This window comes from Poecile atricapillus, chromosome 2 (assembly GCF_030490865.1).
Source record: "Poecile atricapillus isolate bPoeAtr1 chromosome 2, bPoeAtr1.hap1, whole genome shotgun sequence".
In the NCBI taxonomy this organism is placed as follows: Eukaryota; Metazoa; Chordata; class Aves; order Passeriformes; family Paridae; genus Poecile; species Poecile atricapillus.
Genome location: NC_081250.1, coordinates 80,923,485 through 80,945,533, shown reverse-complemented (window position 1 = coordinate 80,945,533; position 22,049 = coordinate 80,923,485). Strand labels below are relative to the sequence as shown.

General features: G+C 41.5%; 1 protein-coding gene across 1 annotated transcript; it reads right to left on the bottom strand.

The window, feature by feature from the left end:
• Positions 1-262: 262 nt before the first annotated feature.
• Positions 263-7,596, bottom strand: LOC131575766 (carboxymethylenebutenolidase homolog). Its single transcript, XM_058831689.1, has 6 exons — positions 7,286-7,596; positions 4,576-4,798; positions 3,970-4,077; positions 2,776-2,918; positions 1,537-1,628; positions 263-548 (listed from the first exon to the last, which is right to left on the bottom strand). The coding sequence occupies exons 2-6, from the start codon at positions 4,788-4,790 to the stop codon at positions 369-371; spliced, it is 738 nt and encodes a 245-aa protein (XP_058687672.1). The 5' UTR covers positions 4,791-4,798; positions 7,286-7,596; the 3' UTR covers positions 263-368.
• Positions 7,597-22,049: the final 14,453 nt, after the last annotated feature.

The window sequence follows — 22,049 nt, the reverse complement described above, 5'->3', positions numbered from 1 at the left end:
AGCTGAACAATGCTAAATACAACTTTAAGGAGATAATTTCTCAAGCGTGGGCAGAGTTTAAATGATTTTTAATCATGTTGCCATTGATATAAAAAAATTAAACTTCAAGTGCCAGAAAATATGCCATATGAAATTCTAATAATTTTAAGATATACAAGACCAGTGTTAAACACCTCTACGTTTATAGCTTTCACCATTTGAAAAGCCATTTCTAAGTCCTTATTTAGAAGGTAAGTGCAAATAAGTAGTTTTAGCAGAAGAGTTTTACAAAATATTTTTATGGGTTAAAGAATATTTTATGCAGTATAGTCTGTATTATTTTCTGATTTCCTACAACAATTGATTTTGTTTATTGACATTAATTTAACCTAAAGATATTTATTCAGCCAGTTGATCATATCCTTTCTTCCTTCCTCAATATAAGGTTTATCTTGAGGATTGATATCTTCTCTTTTGCGATGCACAAACCCATGTGTCTGTCCAGGGTAAATTTTAACTTCATAATCAACTTTACAGTTTTGTTTAAGCTTCTGCTCCAGCAAGGTGACCTGTAACACAGAACATTCTTTGTTGGCTGAATATAAAGTTAACATATTCTATATTTACAGTCCCAAAACTGTCCTCATTTTTTTACTTTTCTGAAAGAAAGACATAATTTATCCTTGCCACCTCTTTCTCTTCTACTAATTTTATACCTAAATGTATTTCTGTTACTGCATTTGCTTTATTTAACAACTTTTTTTTCCCAGTAAAATACCAGCATGTGACTGTATAAAATGTAAAAAAAAAAAATATTATATGTATTATTATTAATACCTGTAAAGGTGAAAAACCTACTGCTCAACATCAAAAGACAGTTATCATGTAGTGAACAATGTATGAATTACTGCTGACTGACCTCACATAAAAAAATTTGGTCTAGAGTTTGAATTAATTTGAAGTTGAGGGAGGAGGGGCAGAGACAAAATCAGCAGTTCAAACTGACTGAAATTTTTTCTAGGAAAGTTAAAGCCAACATCACTCAATAAAAACATGTTTCACTTTGATCCACTTGGCAAAAAATCATCTTTCTCCAATCATTCTTCACTCAGGCTCCAGAGAAAGGCTGTTGGCAGAGTGACAGAAAGGAGAATCTGTGCAGAACAGTGGAAAAAGGAAAAGGATAACCACAGGATCTTTTTAATTCTCCTGCAATAAGTGATTCCATTGGAACAGGCATATTTTATGGGCCAATGGTATCACTAAAAATGGTGTCCTATCTTAAACTTGCCAGAAGGCTTTCTTTGGATTCTTGCTCTTTTCCTAGGAACTGATGAAAATCATCCAAATTTTCAAACAGGAACAGAAAATATTTTTAGCGTCATTGTAAAACTTTTTGATTTGGGGATTAACAATATGAATTTGTGTAGAAGTACTGTAAGAATTAGTGAAAGAAAAAGTGCAAATTAGTTTTCTACTTTGTGTTCATTAAAAACCAAATTACAAAACAAGCATGAAAAGCATTAAAAAGACAAATATCTGTGATAGGAAACTCACCTGCTCCAATGGAATAATGTCATCCTTCTCACCAAAAATAAAGAAGGTAGGATGCAGCAGACTGTGTTTGTCATCAAAATGCCTGATCACTCCTAAGGAAGAAGAAAACATACAATAAGTTATGCTACCTAAAGTAGCTAAAACACTACAAAATCTATACAGTGAGACTTTGAGACATTTTTATCAGTTACAGCTGAGCAGTTTGTAATGGAATTTAACTCACTTTGCTTAGAAGTCCCTTTTGTTATGGAATGTTTGCAATGTCATTAAAAAGATGACATCAGCTGTGTGAAAAAGAAACCAGAGACCAGTTCTGTGGCAGAAAATCACAGAAGAATTGTTACACTTGCCTGATTTTTGTGGGTTGCTTTGAGCAACTGCTTCTGACTACTGTGAGAGACAGGGTTCTGTGAGAGATGGACACTTCCATCTGCTCACCTCTGGTTTGGGAAGACCATTTTTAAAATAATTGTAAATATATATCATTCTAGATACATGGTTACAATTTCAGTGTACATATATTTACACTGATATGATTTCATAACAAATTAACATTCTAATTTTGACTATTCAAAGATATTTGAATAAAAGTTATAGTAGAACTGAACAGCTGCCACTCTGCTACATTTTTAAATCCTGAGATTATTACAACAAAAAAGTAAAACATTAGGAAGCAGCGCTGTTGAATTGACTCAACTGATCAGCATATCAGTATAGCAAAACAATTCCAATACTCTTTCTGGAAAAATTCCTTCAATTTGCTTTCATCTCTAATTAATATAAGTTGGTCTGGGTTCTGTAGAAGTACAGAGTTAATAAGAAAAATATCAAAGGCAGCATAAATGCATTGAGTGTGAGAGTACAAGGTTAAAACAGAGAGTTAAAAACAGTTCCTATTAGTAACGAGGGACCACTGTCTAAAAGATGTAAAAGATGTGCCTAAAAGACCTTTTGTCATTGTCAGCCAAGAGGAGCCTCAGCCACAGTGAGACCATGGCATTTGGCACTATGTTCACAGATGTGATCCTGGTAATGCCACTCTTTAAATACATAGATCTTGCTGGGTACACTTAAGTGTAAAAATGTGAGTGTGCAAAATTAAATATCTTCTAGATTATTTTTAATAAAACCATCTTGTTCCACTAGATGCCACACTGAATTTTATTACAACACTAGCCCTACAGAATTGTTTTCTGCTCTGGTATTCTGCTCAGAATGTAGCAAGCATTTCAGGCTTACCATAGAGGGACACTCCAGTCTTTAAATGAGTATTTTTCAGCATCAGATGTTGCACTGCTGCTCCACCCCAGCAGAACCCAATGACGCCAATCTTCTTCACACCACATTGGTCCTTTAGATACTTGAGGACGACATCAACTTCTCTAAGACATGCAAATGAAAGTGAATTAAGGCTCTAGCCCTGTTTCTCTGGCCTCCTTGGTGGCTGCTGCTCAGAGACTGGGTGGAGATCTGGGACCAAGTGACTGTCTTTGCATCACTCCTAGTTTGTTTCTTTCCCTTACTTATCAAATTTTCTTTATCTCAACCCATGAGTTTTCTTGTTTTATTTCCCTTATTCTCTCCCCTGTTCCTCTTGTGGGAGTGAGTGAGTGAGTGAGTGGTAATCCAGGTTGTTGGCTGCTGGCTGGGGTCAACTCACAACACTGCTTTGCTATTATTCATTTCTAAAATGCAAGACAAACTCCAGGGGAGAAGACAGAGGAGAAAACCAGTCTTCCCAGATGACTGTTACTAGGACACGAGGTGATTTTATAAACAGCAGTTCAATTAATTTCACAAATAGCAGTATATATCATATAGGCTAACAGAAAAAAAGTTTGAGACACACAACCAGTCAAGAGCATCCTGTTATCACAAATGCGACTAATATGCAAAGCATCTCTCACAAAGATTTTTCTAAACCAGCAGTTACTTTATGCAATCAAGCTATGTTTCAGATAAAAATGGCAAAAATACCAGAAAATAAGAAAGCACTATGCTTTGAACTAGCTGTGATCTGATGGGGAGCAGAAGAAACGTTCCCTTATTATAGTGTTTGTGTTTGCACCCTATCTAAAATCCATTTTAGGAATTTGTGTCTTCCTGAAGGATTGAAGTGGCTGAAGTGAGCTGCATTTTCTAGCTTTTGCTGGTTCTTTTCCTTTGAGTCATGAATTTTGCTTCGACTTTCTGTATAGACAAACACTGGGCACTTTTATTCTTCAAATGTCTACTTTTATCCATAAAGCACCACTCATGAGCTTTATGGATAACCATGAGCTTGTCCTGTGAGCTGCATGAAGTTTCTATTTGTGGCCATCCAGCCATATTTGACTCAGTAATAATTTAGGATCTAATTTTACATTTTTACTGAGGCAAAAATTCCTATGAAATACGGATGTCCCATTGGTGGACAAGGAACAATGGCTGTACTTGTCTATTTTGCCAGCATCTCGTGATTTCACCCAGTCATTGAAAGCTGCCCAGTCATTAGAAGATTTCCAAGCTTCTTGTCCCACAAAAAAATCTGGGCAGATGGCTCTGCAAGAAAAATAAAAATATTTTAGTCCATGAAATAATACTGGAAAAGGGTTAAAGGGAAGACCATATGTACCGCACAACAAATTAGTTTTGCTGAATACATAGTACGTAATACATAGTACACTTTCCCTTCATAGAAAGATCTTTAGTTTCTTTGGAATTTTTACCATAACAGCCAAGGTGCACAGAGGAAGGGAGGAAGCAGTCTGCTTCAGGCTCATGGAAGACAAAAGATGCAGATTAATAAAATATTCTGTTTCCCCTCTCTTCTTCTGTGCTTACCTACTAACTTGTTATGGTAAGACTACTCAATTGTTTTAGACTTATTTCACTGTTTTACCAGAAAGTTTCTTGGAGAAAGGGGTAAAGAAAGACTGTGAAATTATTTGTGTTTGTATGGTTTACATATGACTAAATGGAAACAGTTCAACAAAAATAGAAATGGTTCAACAAACTTTCTTATAAGAAAGACACTTTGAAAACAGTAGTATTTCTTACATGTATCCATTAGCTGTTAGCATATCAGCCATGTATCTGGTGTTTGGGAGTTGCCATCCAAATATATCGTGAATCACAATCACAGCTTTGTCAGTGCTGGCAGAAGGTTTGCAGACATATGCCTTGATGTGCCCAACTTGCACCTCCTGCCCACAGCCTCCATAGTCAAATCTGTCTCCAGGATCACATGGGCAGGGCCTTGATTCATTTGCCATGTGTGATACTAAAGAAAAATAACATTCAGTAGCAAATACCAAAGCATGCCACATTGAAAAATGTCAGAAGACAGCAGTATCATTGGCTATTGAATATTTTAATCATTACAGTAATAGGATGAACATGCTTATTACTGTTTGACCTAAAATGAAGCGTTAGTCAATAAACTCATGGGACTATTTAACATAAATAAGATTCCTGTTAGAGTTTCTTATGTTATGAAGTCTTCAGCTGGGACCTGGTACATGGCCTACAGTGAGTGGTACAATAAAAATAAAGTTATGAGCAAGCAGCAAGGCAACCATCACAAACTATTTACATAGTGATGAAGCCAGTCCTTCCACTCTTCATCATGTGTATTTCCTGTAAGGAATGCATAGCTTTCTTTAGTAGCCATAAAGGCTTAATACAAGACTCAGCATTTTGAAAGAAAAAAACCAACAGCCACTGTGTAGAAAGATATAATTACACATAGATTAAGCATTATATTTTCATTCAGGGACTTAAAATATTACATAATTGAATTTTTCAATGTCAATAAACCCATTTTTTAAACAGCTTTATCCTCAGATGTTTCAGACTTTTGGAGAAGGATACTTAAGAAAGATGTCAAGGAAAATGTACCAGCGCAAGTCAGAATAAAAAATTGTATTTCTTTAATATTAAATAAAGAATGCATTAAAACTCTAAGATAGGAAAGAAAGATAACTGAACATAAAAAAACAAAAAATCTTAAAGTTGAGCCAAATCTTTTATCTCGAAGGTAAGAGTAGAGTATAGTTAATTTTTTTTCAAACTATTGCTTAAATGAAAATAAACAATTCACAAAGGTCAAAAAGTACCAGAAGAATCTAACACACGTGTATGTAGCTCCTTAGACTCAAGTTAATTATTTTCTACCATCAAACTTAGGTTAACTAACTGAGTGAACAGACCTGAATAACTCCTTTGAATATTCACATGCATATTTGCGCATGATTCAAGAACATGGAAAGAATTTAGATAAAGCTTTGCCAAAGCTCTCTACAGATAAATCATGCATATTGCCATAGAAACTTTGCTGGTAAAGAAACAAGGATCTTCGAACTTGACTGTGTCAAAAATACAGAGAAAAATAGGAAAAAGCAGATTACAGAACTGTCCCTGGACAAGTGGGATTTAAAGATTTGTGGCAGTAAAGGGGCAGCTTTAGGAAAGCCAGCAAGCAACTGGGCAGCCAGAAAAAATTGACAGAATTCAATATATTCTGGATTTGCTGACTTTAAAATTCAGAATCTCCCAAGCAGCATCACCAGGGCTAGATTGCAGACACCAGGAGATTTAATTTTTGCAGATCAGTTCAGAACAGTTCAAGACAAGCTATGTCATATTTGAAAGCTGTATTATCTCTGGGTACACATCTATACTAGTACTCTACTTTTTCTTTTTTAAATAAGCCACACCCATAAATGTCCTTTTTTACCTACATGTTGTAGTCTCATATATAGGACTTCTAACTTAAAACAAGTTTACCAGGAAAAAAATGAATGAATGAATAAATGAGCATGTAAGGCAAAATGCAGTGCAAATATATAATAGGAAAAATTTCATAACTAATTTTCCATTCACAAACTGTTTCTTTTTGATTAGACTAAATCAGAAAATATAACAACACCAGGGATTAAATATTAAAGAAACATATATTTCAGAACTCCAGAAACACAAATACAATGCCCTTACCAGTATATCCTCAAAGGCTTTGAAAACATTTCATACTCTCTGATAAAATGTAAAGCAACACATAGAACATGAAATATTTAAAAATGCAGATTATTCACTGATGATAACATATCCAGATAAAAGACTGTGAGGGATAACATTGTCTTGTATTTATAAGCCATATAGACTTGCAAGTTCTGTAGCATAGGCAAGACCCTTCAGAGTTTCTGCATCTGCTGTAGTATATACAAACAGCATTTTTTTCCATTTCTAGATGCTGTTGAAATATTACTTAAAAATTAATTTCTCCCTTTTGCATTTGTCTATTATTTTAGGAGGATCTGAAAACCCACAGCCATGGTGTACCACCATTTCTACCTGCAAGGACTTGAGAATTTATTGGAAGACCAAGAAAGAATTAATTTTCAGATACTTGAATCTACAGCCAGTAAAAATATAAAGATATTGCTGTGTGGCACCAGCACTTTCAACACTTTCAACAGACTCTCCTGAGTCTTCCTCCTCAGAGGTCTTCCCACCTCTGGAGGGAAAATAAAAGGTTTCTGAGCCATCATCTCAAAAAGATTAAAAACAAAACCAAAAAAAAAAACAAAAAAAACAAACCAACAACTAACCCCCAATTGCATTTAAATGAGATTACACTCTGCCTGCAAATAAAATGCAAGTCTGCCGAATATGCTGAGTCACACCTCGCAAGCACTTGTTCTACGTTTCTGGGGAAAAAAAAAAAAAAAGCTATGAGTTTAAAAAAGAATCCAAACTAACCTACACATACCTGTAGCACTGCAAGTGTGCGAGACAGTAGAAGCAGGATGCAGGAGCTCAGCGTGTATGGTTACGGCTGAATTGGATCTCCAAACAAAGCGCTAACTCACAAACGAAAAGGGTGAGCACAAGGATCAGGTTCCTTTAAAAGAGAGTTACATAAGCCAGTGCCTGCCTTTATCTTTGTGCCTCTCGGAGTGATGAAGGCTACTCTTTTTAAAGCTGTTCGTTTCACTGCTAGCGTAGGTGGGGTGTGCTGCAACGAGGAGCAGCGGTAGCTGAGTACCAAGCCATGAAATGGTATTCGCCCCTGGAGGGCTTTTTCTTTCCGTTTCGAAAACATGCTGATTTAGCTGAAAAGCTCTTTTTTCTTTTTTTCTGTTTGTTTTTTTTTTTTTCTGGTTTTGTTGTTGTTTTGGGGTTTTTTGGGGGTTGTTTTGTTTTTTTAAAGGGTAGATGCTTTTAAAGTTTGGGGTTGCACAACTTTTAAACACTACATTGGCATTATTAGTTCCTTAGATTATTCATCCATCGATAAAAGACATATTTAAAGTCATCAGCAGGGTGAGGTAGTGAAGTAGAGACATCGTTTCAAAGCTCTATACTAGACAAAGCTTATACACTACAGGAAAAATATTTTCAGATGAAAATAAGTAGCATGTAAGAAAGTAATAGCTTTCTAGATTGCTGTACCTCCATGCTATACAATAAGTGTTTAAAATATAGACATTTTTGTCCTATCACAGGATATTTTACACATTTTTTTTTTCTTTTTTTTTTTATTTTTAGTCTCTGGCTGACCCTTGTATTCTTCCCAATCTCCTGATTTTCTTTTTATGGAGTAACTAGGATTATTTTTTAAAGATTGCTACTTTAGCTAAATATATTAGCAATATAAATATATAACTAAATAGATTAGCAATCCAAAATTCCCTGTTTCCTCAGAGGTGCATCTATGAAGTAGACTAAATGCACGTTAGTCTGCCACACTTTTGTCTTACAGTTTAATATTCATATATAAGCTGTTTGCTCATATTCTAAGTAACATGGTTAGCGCTCTTTGTTTGCAATCTCTAAAATAAAACTAAACAAATGAAAAAAAACTATCCAAGAATTCCAGAGCAAAGTCATAAGGGTCAAAACCTAACCCTTTTGTTTTAGGTTTTTGGCTTGTGAAAAACAGGGTCCACTCTCTAGAATTTTTAAAAGTCTAATAAAGGATGAAAGAAGGACTAACAATCCAGCACTGGGGTGTTTTTGGCAAACGGCCAAAGAGCATGAAGGTAGCTTAAAATCATGTTTGCTATATACAGTTACTTTGCTGCAGTTACATGCATATTCATTAGCTTATACATTATTCAAAAATACCTTTGAGTTTTTGATGTTTTAGGAACTCTCCGGTTTTAACCTCTGACTTGTCTGCAGGACATTCTGTAAATTAGGTCCATATATTTTATTTCTTCCTGTAGTTTTATTCTGTTGGTTCACATTCTCTGATGGTGCTGATAAGAGTCGATAAATCCTTTCCAGATGCTTGTGTTGTTTCCTGTCACTGTTATCACTTGGAGAGGCCAGTCTCCAGATACAAGAAACAGGATAATTGCTTTACACCATTCTCTAAGTTAGTTATAGTCTCTATTTTAACATTTTGCTAAGGCCTACAATATAATATACTTGTTATAAATGCAAAGGCAAATTTGGGATAAAATCAAAAAGAGAAATTTATTAATAAACAGCAAAGAATGACAATGAGAGAGAAAAACCACAATAAAAATGGTCAGCGCAGCGCTGGGTGGACAGGGTCTACACCCGAGGTGTAGGGTTCCCAAATCTACGTCTGAGCGCTCTCAGGATTGGGGTTTTATAGGATTTTTAAGTCCTCAGGCTAAAATTCCAAGCAGGCTCCATTCACCAAGTGTTCTTGATTGCTCGGTGAATAGATTTCCTGGCTTGGAAAAATAGACCTAACCAGTGTCCGGACAGAGTCTCCTCATATGCAAAGAGACTCTGTATGTATTTTAATTTTGGGTTATCAAGGCTGAAGTGATGTGATCCGGGGTTGGTGCCGATGGAAATCTCGGTGGAGTCTCCCCCTTTGTTTCCAGTGATTGTATCTCCAACACTGGTCTGACAGGTGGGCGATTCAGGACTAGCGGCGGATACTTCTCTGAGGCTCGTCTTTGTCAACTTTGATTGTTTCACAACCGAGATCTGCAGAGACGTTGGTCAGGTCCGGAGTTGGGTTCCTCCTCCGAGCTAGTCCTTTTGTTGTCCTTGATGGCTCCCATCCTGTCTATTTTCCGAGTTAATGTTCGTTATCTGGGTGTTGGCTACAATCCTTTGCCTTCGGAGAAGAACTCCCGGCCAGGCTTGGGAGGAGGGTTTCTTTCTTTTTACATACACATCTTTGGTTTTTTATTATTTCAATATATACATCTCATTTATATCTTTACGAATTTTTATTTACACATAATTTATTACATACTCATTAAACTACTATTCATATAAACTATACGGTGCATACATAAACGGAAAGATTATACAAAGCAGTTAGAAGTACATATAAGTTGTACTATATCAAAATACTTCTGATACAAAAAGCTAATCCATGAATGCAAAAGCCAGTATTATTTTATCATCTATAACAGGCTCTTCCCAATTGTGTGCTACAAATTATAGCACACAAGGACATTAGGTACTCCATATCAACTTGAGAGAACCGCAGTCAAATAAATGAGAGAACAATTGTGCGTTTTCATCATTCCTAGAAAACAAAAATGACAACAATGCTTGCAGAACCTTCACTACAGCTATTTAACCACATTTCCACTTTCTTAGTCATGGGGTCCCTGGAAATAATTCTTTATATATAAGACTATTCCACTTTACCTTAATATTAACATTAAACTTTGGAAACTAAACTACTTTTAATTTGATTTCCTTTTGTTTCATGTTCCTTGATGGGCAATCCATGCTGTTTTTTCACTTAGAAGTCAAAACTTAATTTAATGCATCCACGATTTCCATACATGTAGTTGGCTGCACTTCACACTGTAAACACACCTCTTTCAGATCCCACATTTCCAGCTCCTACTCAGGGGCTTACATTTTTATCATGAAGATTTGGCTGTACTTGTAGTAACTATAATAATATATTAAAAACGAGATTTACTTAATAAATTATAAAAAGAATTTAATATAAACAAAAAGACAATTAGGAGACAAAAGAAATAAAGCAAAGGGTTAAAATGGCTGGGTGCCCTGGCGGGTTGCCAGGAACACACCTGGTATCTTGGGAACACTCTTTTTATTCCCCCCTGCTGTGAAGGTTTAATGCATATTCAAAACATGTCCCCTCCCTGGTTCTGCCTTCTTAGATTATGCTTTTCCATAATTTTATTTTCTGCTGGTCAGCATATTTTTTTTTTTTTTTGCTGGTCATCATTATTCTAGCTGGTCAGCATTATTTGAAGTTTGGTTTCCTTTCTTTTGCAAATGGTCACTGTTGATAACCGTCAGGGCCTCTCATCCTTCCTCAGAGGGCAGCTGGGCTTCACATCTTCTGCGGATAAGTTTGGGCTCTATTGTTCTCCTGATAAGCAGCTTGGGCCCCACTGTCCTTGCCCTCTGGGGTTTCCTTGCCCTGTACCTAGGAAATTCTTTCAAGCTTAAAACTTGTTAAGAAGAAAAAAGTACATACATAGCTAAAAAGTATTTAACATATAATATTCATCTACGAAAGCCAATATCACAATACAAATTTATAACAAATACATACAATGTATATATATATATATATATATACATATATATATATAAACACACATTTATAAAATAACTATGATAATATGGTTCAGCAGCTATCTACCCTTTCATTTCATGAAAATACTGCATGTCAATTTGGTTTTTTTCCCTTTTGCTTAGTCACAGTGTTAGTATTACAGTTCACATGCCATTCCAGAATTTATGAATGACTGCTGTTCTGTAAATAGATGTTCTGACTGTCGTCTCCCACAATACCTAACCTTCTAATACTAATGCAACACCATTAATGTGGAGTCACCCAGGTTTGACACTGGGGTAATTAAGGCACAATACACTTCCAGACTTCTGCATTCTTCTCCTGAAAAATATATGTTTTGACAGCTGTATCGCCCAGGAAACAGCAGGGTTATATTATTACATATAGGTGGCATCACATGAAAATCAACAGTTAATCAGCAGTTTCAGGTCAGAATTCTCTGAAGACCTCTCTGTGGGAAAGATGGAGGGCCATTAGGAGCATGTAAAGGAGGAAAACTTTTACAATTCCATTAAGAGAAACAGAGGTCATTAGTGCTGTTGACTATATTTACATGGGGGACATCATAATAAATATTTCTCTGCCAGTATTTTTAATTTGAGAGACTGTCATTAGTAAAATTAAGACTTCCCTAAATTACATTTTCTCCCCATTTAAATTACATACAGTCTTTATCTGTAGCACTGAAAAGGTGAAAAGGGACACACACACCTGTTTGGTTTTCTTACAGCTTTGGAAGTATGAATGAAGATGAAGATGAAGATATGAGGCAGCTGGGTTCAAATGAATGATAATGAGCCTTTCTCCCTCTTTAATTATGAGTCATAATTAAACTATGGAAGTCACTGTAACAAGGCATGCTAGAGCTTAGCAGTTCAAGCAAGTTCCAGAAAGAGTCTGGCAAATCCACAAACTCTTGGTCCACCAAGTGGCCATTTGACACAGTTGCAGATGTGAGATTAGAAATTTCTAGCTCAGAAATCCCCTGAAGCACAGGTTGCCAGGATGTTTAGTGCCGCGGCGGTGGAAAGCCCGGAGCACCGCGACTTCTCCAGAAGCAGCCTTGAGAAAGGCTGGCCCGAAGCGCATGTGAGCAGCTTCGAGCAGTCGAGTGATTCCAGCTCAGCTCAGTAATAGTATAGTGATTTCAGCTCAGCTCAGCTCGGCAGCGGCGGCGGGCAGGCAACACAGGAAGCAGGGACGAGATAGCTGGTCCAGCGTTCCACCGAGGCACAAGCCTTTATTCAGGCAAAGCTTCGGCAAAGGGTGCCGGTAACAGCGAATCTCCCGAACAGAGGAAAACCCGGGATATTTATGGGGAAGGAGAGGGGCGGGGGGAAGCCCGAGATACCTGTATCGGGGTGGGACAGCAGGGGGAACACCAATGAAACACAACAGTTTAACATAACTAACTCAAAGACCCCTGGGAGCAACATTGTGTCGCTCTTACAGAGAAGTATCTCCTCTCCAGGGGAGGGCCAGTATCTCGGGCCCAGCGGGCTCCTCCGTACCCACAACTCCCACTTCTTTATTTATTAAAAAGGCATCCCCTAGAGAGTTAGCTGATAGCTTCTTAAAACATGAAAACATACTTAGGAAGATAATAACAACTAGGAAAACCCAAGAAAAAAAAATATTTTTGAGGAGGGAGGCAACCCATCCTTTGAGCCCTTAGTTCCCAAAAAGGTCCTCAAGCCACTGGGGCTCCTTTTCAGTTTGGAGTTCCTGGACCGTGTGTTGGAGTCTCTGGATGCGGGCGTGGATGCCTTCACTGGGGCTGGAGAGGTCAAAGCAGCACAGTCCGTTAAATTCTTCGCAGCCATGTCCATGGGCCAGGAGCAAAAGGTCTAGAGGGTTGGTGGCACTGCCCATGGACAAGCACATGTGGTCTTGTTGGAGCGTCTTTGCAAGGGTGATCCACACGTTCTCCTGGGGCTGTGCTACTAGCCAGGCATTCACAGCTGATGTTTTCAGGAGCATCCAGATAATCAGGGACATCAGGAACTCAAGGATGGTTTTGCTCTCCATTTTCTACAACAGGACATAGAAGATTAGCTCTAATTTTTGGAGGGGGGGGAGCTATTTTCTTTCTCCCTTTCCTCTCCCGTCTCCCCCCTCTTTAAAAAAAACAAAAAACGAAACAATTATAAGCAAGGTTATTCTGTGTATTGGGGACACAAGACTCGACACCAGCAGCAGCAGAGGTGCACTTGGGTGTAAGCTGGCAATTTGGGCTAGGCAACGAGGGCAAGAAGGGGAAGGGGGAGGGAGTTAAGAAGACTTGTGTACTGTCACGGTGTCAGGCGTGACGTTGGCAGTCGTCTCGTTGCAGCTCTGGTAGCAGGACGGTTTGGCCTCTGTCTGGTTGTTGGTCTGGTGGCAGGTCGGTTCTGTGGACTCCGACGACATCTCCGCTTCCAGGCTGCAGTGGGCTGCTGTTTTTCTGGACCTGTGTGGGTCTCAGGAGACTTTGAAAGTTCTGAATTTGGTGCAGGGTTTGTAGGGCCTAAGTAAGGTTTTACATTTTTCCCTGGGAGCCACTTAGGTCCTGATGGTGTGGACACACACGCATACCCTCTCCCCCAGGTAATCAGTGGGAAGGGTCCTGATGTCCGTTGTGATTCAGGATCCTTGATCAGCACCGGCGGCTTCTCTGTGAGTTTGGCATGAGTTGAGTTAGAGAAGTGCCGTATTACAGGGGGGTCAGGCTCTGTAGGCGAGCAATTTAGAAAGTTCATGACATATAGAGCCTTACAGAGCCTCTCAATGGGAGGAATGATCTCTGTTTCTCCCCGCTGGTGATTAAGGACTCTTTTTAGGTTTTGGTGGGTTCTCTCTACTATTGATTGCCCTGTAGGGGAATGAGGAATGCCCGTGGTGTGTTTCACCCCCCACTCATTGAAAAAGTCTCTTAATTTGTGAGAGGTGTAAGCAGGTCCATTGTCTGTTTTAATTTGTTCTGGGACTCCCAGGGTAGCAAAAGCAAGAAGAAAATGTCGGATGGTGTGCTTGGCATTTTCTCCTGCATGGGCTGAGGCAAACACTGCACCAGAGAAGGTGTCTACGGAGACATGTACGTATTTGACTCTCCCGAAGGATGGGACATGAGTGACATCGGTTTGCCATATCTGGCAGCTGTTAAGTCCTCGGGGGTTAACCCCGGAGTTAACAACAGGTATTTGGAACGATTGGCAATTAGGACAGGTGGCAACTATTGCCCTAGCCTGGTCTCTGGGTAGTCTGAACATTCTCATCAGTGCAGGCACATTTTGGTGGAAGAATTGGTGGGACAATTTCGCTTGTGCGAAAATGTCAGGGACATTGGCTGCTCCAGCAGGCATGGCTAAGGCGTCTGCCCTCCTGTTTCCTTCGGCAATGGCACCTGGGAGGTCGGTGTGCGCCCTCACATGCATGACATAGTAAGGTTGCTTTCTGTGAGAGATAAGATATACTAATTCAGAAAGCAATTTGTATAAATTTGGGTTAGAGACCTCTTTTAGAAATGCATGTTCTGCTCTCATAGCTATTCCAGCCACATAAGCCGAATCAGTCACTAGGTTGAAAGGTTCTTGGAATTTCTCAAAAGCTCTGACAACGGCTGCTAATTCAGCAATTTGTGGTGATCCCTCGACCACTTGGACATCAGACTCCCATTTCTGTGTCCTGGGGTCCTTCCAAGTCATGACTGACTTGTGGGATTTCCCTGAGCCATCTGTGAAAACCGTCAGGGCCTGGAGCGGTGTTTTGCTCTGTAATGATTTGGGGACCAAATTAAATGTGGTTTTGAAAAGTTTGTGGCCAGGTGGGTGTATAGAAATTTGGCCTGAATAGCTATCGAGAGCGAACTGAAGGCTCTCATTGGTTTGGAGCAAAGGCTCCAAACTTCCAGTTGCCAATGGGAGGAAGATGCAGGTGAACTCACAGGCTGCAAGAGTGCGGAGACGGACTCTAGCTCTTTTAATGAGTTCAGCCATGATTTCTTGTGGAGTGGTGATAGTCTTAGTGGGCTGGTTATGTGTAAAGATCCACTCAATGATAAGGAGAGGATCCTTCAATGCAGTGTCCCATTGAAAGATGAGTGCGTGTAAGCGCGGGGCCTTACCCAGGACAACCAGCTGGAAGGGCAGGCTGGGCTCATACCGGTGGGCTTGCCGTGAAGACAGGGCCTCCTGGACCTTGGTGATGGATTCTCGAGCCTCCGGCGTGAGGGAGCGTGGTGAGTCGAGGGCTTCACTGCCACGGAGCAGGTTGAAGAGGGGTGCAAGGACTTCTGTTGTTACCCCAAGCAAAGGGCGTATCCAGTTGATGGACCCACAGAGCTGATGCAAGTCTCGCAGGGTCTTGGGGTCGTCTTTGATGGTCAGCTGCTGGGGCACGATGGTCCGCTCACGGATCTGGAGTCCTAGGTAGGTCCACGGGCAGGTGTGCTGGATCTTGTCCTCACGGATCTCAAATCCAGCGTCCTCGATCGTCTGGATAGTTTTTTGTAAAGTCCGGTGCAGATAGTCATCGTCAGCAGCACAAACCAGGATGTCATCCATGTAATGGAGGATGACGGCATCTGGGAACAGGGTCCTCACAGGTGACAGGATGCGGGCCACGTACCATTGGCAGATGGTAGGAGAATTTTTCATCCCTTGAGGAAGGACTAGCCAATGGTATCTTTTTAAAGGTGCTTGTCTGTTTGGAGAGGGAACCGAGAATGCAAATCTGGGGGCGTCCTGAGGGTGGAGGGGTATGTTGAAAAAACAGTCCTTTATGTCAATGACAGCCAGCTTCCAATCTCGGGGGAGCATTGAAGGGGAGGGCATGCCAGGCTGGAGGGGGCCCATGTCTTCAATAACATCATTGATTTTCCTGAGGTCATGAAGGAGTCTCCACCTGTCCTTGCCTGGTTTGCGTAGGACAAAGACAGGGGAGTTCCAAGGGCTATTGGTCTCAGTAATGTGGCCCTTGGCAAGCTGCTCTTCCACAAGGGCTTCCAGTGCGCGCAGTTTGGTCTCAGATAGGGGCCACTGATCAACCCACACTGGATGGTGCTGTTTCCAGGTGAGTTGGGGGATGGTAGGCATGGCGCGCTTCTCAGTGACCCCCACTAAAAATCCCTGCTGGGAATCCTCAGAGAAGCTCCCCATTGGGACAGGAGATCCCGTCCCCAGAGGGTGATTGGTGCTCTCACCACAAATGGCCTGATGGTTGCCATTTGTCCCTCAGGTCCTTCGATGACAATATTCCGTTTGCTCCTCATGGAGGCTGTCATCCCTCCAATTCCTGAAATCATGCCTGCTACAGGCTGTAATTCCCAATTGTCTGGCCACTCGGAGCGGGCGATGATGGTAACATCTGCTCCAGTGTCTATCATTCCTGGGCGCTGAATCCTTTCCCCATAACAAAACAGGCTACAGTCCACAATGGGTTTGCAGGAGCCCACAACCTGTGTCCACATAGCACTGGGGTTGAGGGGAACATGATCTGGGCAGTCACTAGGAAGTAAAAAGGCCTGTGCCACAGGGGTCTGTTCCTTTAAATAATAAGGAGGGTCTATGCAGGCCAAAGAGATGGAAATTTCATCTCCAGGGTATATAGTCTGGACTTCAGGAACAGTCTGAATTTGTCCTGGACAGTTAGTTGGATCCCCAAGTATTAAGATGTTAGAGGGACCACCTGGTGGTCCACGTTTCCCTGTGGGGACTTTGTAAACACAGTCACCTTTCATATGTAAAGAGAGTCTAGTTACCAGTTGACGCCGAGTTCCCATCTGAAGCGCTCCACCTGCTGGGTTTAATATTGGGGTCCCCGTGGAGGCAGGATGGTGGGTTTGGCAGGAGGGGTGGAACGGTGCGGCATTTGACTTGATGTCGAAGTGCAGGGCCGTCCCGCGCTCTGCTTGAAGTTTCCCGAATGCCAGTTCTGTCTGGGGAATCGTTGGTGGGCTGGCGGTTGTATAGAATGTCTCTCCGGACAGTCTTTGAAAAAATGTCCAGGCTCACCACAATTAAAACAACAATTTCCATTGGGGTTTGCAGCATAAGCTCCAGATATCGCCTCTGCCACTCCTTTAGCCACTGCAAGTGCCACTGTATTCTCACTTGAGGCAGAGGAGTGTTTGGTGCAGGCTTCAACCATCTGATCTATGGTTGGTTCGGGGTCCAGAGGGAGGGCTCGTAAAACTGCTTTGCACTCCTGATTAGCATTGGCCATTGCTATTTTTACTAATAATTCCTTTTGTGCCTGAGGGCTCTCTATCTGCTTTTCAATGGCTATTTTTAACTTATCAATATACTTAATAAAAGACTCAGTTGCCCCCTGCTTAATATTGGTGAAGCACTGCGTTGGCACTTCATCATCAGGGGTGGTAAAAAGAGATATCTTGGCAGCATTAGCTATATCTTGTAAGGCTGCTTCAGGCAGATCCCTGGCCTGATCTCGGGGCTTTTGGAAATCTCCTTCTCCTGCTAATTGCTCTAAAGTAAAATTGGGTCTGTTAGCATCTCTTGCATAAACATCTGTCAATTGCTTTAAATGTTTTTTCCACTGCCTCTCCCACAACATGTATTCTGCTGGAGAGAGGAGGCAGTTCATAATATTTTTGATGTCATGAGGGACCATGACGTGGGCAGAGAAGGAGGCTTCCAGCAGGTGTTTAAAAAAATGTGAACTCCTGCCATGTTCCTCGGCAGCTTTGCAAAGTTCCTGCAGTTCCCTATAGTGAAGGGGTTCCCATGCAGCAACCTGTGCCCCTGTCCTGTCTCTCCTCATTATTACAGGAAAGGCAAGTATTTTCTGTGACAGAGCTGAGTTCCCCGCCCGTGTGGCTTCCCTCTGCACCTCAGCCCAGTGATCTTCATACTCAGAATCTGAATAAGAAGATTCACTGCTCTCATCTCCTAGTGGAGATGGGGGGTGCTTGGTGGCAGCGCGGGGCCGGCTCGGGTGTCTAGAGCTGGCCCTTTTGTGGCTGCGTGGGGAAGCGGGGGTGGCCCCGCTCCGGCCGGAGCCGTCCCGGCCTCCGGGGCACAGGGACCCTGGAGCCGGAGCGCCACTGGGGACGGGGCCCCGGCACAAAGGGACAGGAGCGGGGCCCGCGACGAGAAGTTTCCCGATGGATGGGGGAGGGCCCGACGCGGTTACACCCAACGACGCAGTGGGGGGGGAGGAGCCGCAGGACGCGGCAGGAAGAGAAGGGGTGAAGGCGGGAAAGTGGCCATTTTGGGCATCGAGGGCGGGAAAACCGGGGTGGGAGTGGGACAAAATGGCGGGGCTGGCCACGCTGCCGGCGCCATCTGTGCTAACGCTAGGAACTGGGGGGGACACAACCGGGTGTGAGGGCATAGGAGAAAGGGTAGGGGAAAGACCCAGAGCGGCATGGCCACTGCCACCCTGGTGCGGGTAGAGAGACGGTAGGAGGGTGTCAGGGAGACGGCAGCAGCCCTGTGCCTGGGGGCAATGTCCACCCGCCGACCGGCTCTCAGATAGGGAAAGGGGTTCAGGGACACCTGGAGGGGCTGACGGGGTTGGGGGATTTAACTGGGGACCCAAAACTCCCTCTTCTTTTTTTCCCTCTTTTTCCAATGAGAAAATAATATTTTGAAACACAGGAAAGAACTTTGCAACAGAAAAATCCCCTTTAGCTTGAACTGTATATAACTTTCTCCCCACATTATCCCAAAAAATTCCTGATTTAGCAGAGTCCGAATTGATCTTAAAATGTTTAAAAACCCAATGAATAAATCTTTTTAAATCCCCTTTAGAAAACTTAAAATTTCCCGCTTTTAAGGTAGTTACAACTTGGATATAAAAGTCCCTCTCAGGTGGGGTCAGCCTCAATACAGAGGACTCATTCCCCATCCTTTTTCACTCCCCACCCAGCAGTAAAACAGCAAAAAAAGAAAAAAAGCCCGAAGAAAAAACCTTTCACGGGATACACTTACAATTTCTCTTCGGCAGATGCCGGCGGGCGAAAACAAAGCTGCTGGGTGGGTGGTCACCTGACGACCGGTCCTCAGGGGCTCTTCCTTGCCCCAGATGGTCAGCGAGGGTCCCGGTCGCAGCCTCTTGGATCGCTTCTTGCTAGAACGCAAACAAGCTTCCTCGAGGGGTGGCGGCTCCAATGGCGGCTCGCCTCGCAGCTGAAGGTGCGGGCGGACGCTTCTTCAGGGCTTCTTCAAAGCTTCACGGTCGGGCGCCAGTTGCCGCGGCGGTGGAAAGCCCGGAGCACCGCGACTTCTCCAGAAGCAGCCTTGAAAAAGGCTGGCCCGAAGCGCATGCGAGCAGCTTCGAGCAGTCGAGTGATTCTAGCTCAGCTCAGTAATAGTATAGTGATTTCAGCTCAGCTCAGCTCGGCAGCGGTGGCGGCAGGCAACACAGGAAGCAGGGACGAGACAGCTGGTCCAGCGTTCCACCGAGGCACAAGCCTTTATTCAGGCAAAGCTTCGGCAAAGGGTGCCGGTAACAGCGAATCTCCCGAACAGAGGAAAACCCGGGATATTTATGGGGAAGGAGAGGGGCGGGGGGAAGCCCGAGATACCTGTATCGGGGTGGGACAGCAGGGGGAACACCAATGAAACACAACAGTTTAACATAACTAACTCAAAGACCCCTGGGAGCAACATTGTGTCGCTCTTACAGAGAAGTATCTCCTCTCCAGGGGAGGGCCAGTATCTCGGGCCCAGCGGGCTCCTCCGTACCCACAGTTTAGTAAAAGGGGATATTCCCTGCTGCTGGCCACAAATGGAGCATGGGTGCTGAGATGGATGCATACTTGAGCTGATGCAACACAGAGAATTTTGTCATATCACTGACAGAAAAACTAAGGAACAAGATACATCATGCAAAAACATTGAATGTTTTTGAAATGTGAGATTTCTTCTTCAGACAGCAGCCATGATTTTAAGCCTCACATTAAAATGTCCTGTCTGCACATTGCATTGCACACTTCAATTCTTAAAGGCGTCAGTATAGGAATCTATAGTGTTTCACAGAGCCACAGGTAATCCAAGAAAGTAGAATCCCTTCTGAATAACCTTAGCCAAAAATTTTGAAACTAGATGTGCTCCCTTACATCACCTGCTAAATACACATCTGCCACTAGGCTACAAGTCCAAAAAAAGGCTCATCTCTGTAAATGAGCTTCACCAAACAATGTGTTTGTGTTCCTAAATTTTGGGCTTGTGATTTATTTGGAACATAGATGAACAAGGGCCATAACACAAAGATTAATTTACCACTAGTCTAACTTCAAACATTAATATGAATCTCAAGGAACTGGAGAATATTTCAAAGCATGTTAAAGCATGACATCCAGTTTTGCAGTCAGATTCTAGAAAATTTGTTAAAAGGAGGCCTCCCAATTGCAAAGACACGGACATAACAAAGGTATTTCCTATACGTGAAATATATGACAGAGCCACATACGCTATAACTGAACAAAAGCCTCTAACAGACACATTTGGATACAATTCATCACATTGTAAATGATTTATGGGTTCCTAGGACCAATAGAAAAGTGTCATACAGGAAAGGATAGGTCCCTGAGTAGATTACTCCAAAAAAGCAGTGGAATTTTGATAAAACTTTTTTACTTGGGTTAGTAACCATGCTTTTACAAAAGAAAGAGACTTAAAAAAAATAGAGAGATTTCATTCTTTGCCTAGGCTACATTAGCCTTCTATGTCTATTCCCATTTTTCTGCTTGTTTTTTTGATCTTCAAGCACTATTAGGAGGCCAAGTTTTAACTCACAATTTAAATTAGGATGGAAATGAAACCATGCAGAATTTAAAGACGGTGGAGAATGTCAGCATATTTGATGAAGGGGAATGAAGCCATCTTTTCAGCAAAAATGAAAAATTTAGGGTTCATGAGGTTGGATATATCATCAGAATAAACATGAAAACGAAATCTTAAATTGATGTTTTAGGGGAAATCCAGACTCACATAGAGCATCCTGCTTCTACAGTGAGAAATTTTCATATCTCACACAATATGTAGCCATACATACTAGCTTTATATTGAAGCTACTGATATCATGGCTCCTCAAAGGATACTTTTCTAAATTAAAACTCTAAGACAGTTTCTTAATATGGACTGAATATCTGAATTAAGACTTCAAAGGTATCTTCTGTGTCTATAAGCTTGAGTTCATTCAAACTGACTGGGAAAAACAATGCTTTAGTAAGCAGTCCAAAATATACTTTCTGAAAACATCAGGAAAGGACATCTATCTCAGCTTCTTGAGTGGAACACAAAAGGAAAGATGGTGTTAAAACAACTGCAATCTAACTTTACAGAGCAGCTGCAACAAAAAATACCTCTCTGCTCCTGGGTGAAGTTCTGGCTCTGCAGTATGCAGAAAAGGAAAAAGAAAGCTAAACTGAGAAAGCGACCCAAGGACAACATGTATGTCTGTCCAGATCCAAAACAAGGACATGGTTGCTATGACCCATTCCAAAACTAGGAACAAATATCCCCACCACTGTCTTCTTTGCATAGTATTCTTTCCAACTCTGCTAAAAATATCTCTCTTCATCAGGTGATGGACTCATTTGAAAAAATCATGCTACATCAAGTGTTTAGGCTACACAATATGTTTATCTATGTGTACCTGCTTGTAGGACATTCTTGGATTTACCTACCACAGAGAGATGCACTGGTCTTTAATTCCTAGTGTGTAAACATCAGGTGGCCTGCATCAACACCACCGACTCAAAAACCAGTAACCCCTAATTTCTGTGCACTACACTGCTCCCTTAGGTATTTCAGGACAGCATCAACTTCTCTGGAACATGTAAGAAAATGCAAATCAAGGAACCATAGTAGAACCAGTATTTGAAAATATGAAAATATAGAGATTCATATGACTGTCACCATATTATGCTGCTGCTATATTTTCTTTTGCATACTTTAAATAATTAATTACTTCAGGTAAATGTTAGAGATTGCTAATCTGATATCATCAGAAAGAGAGAAAAAAT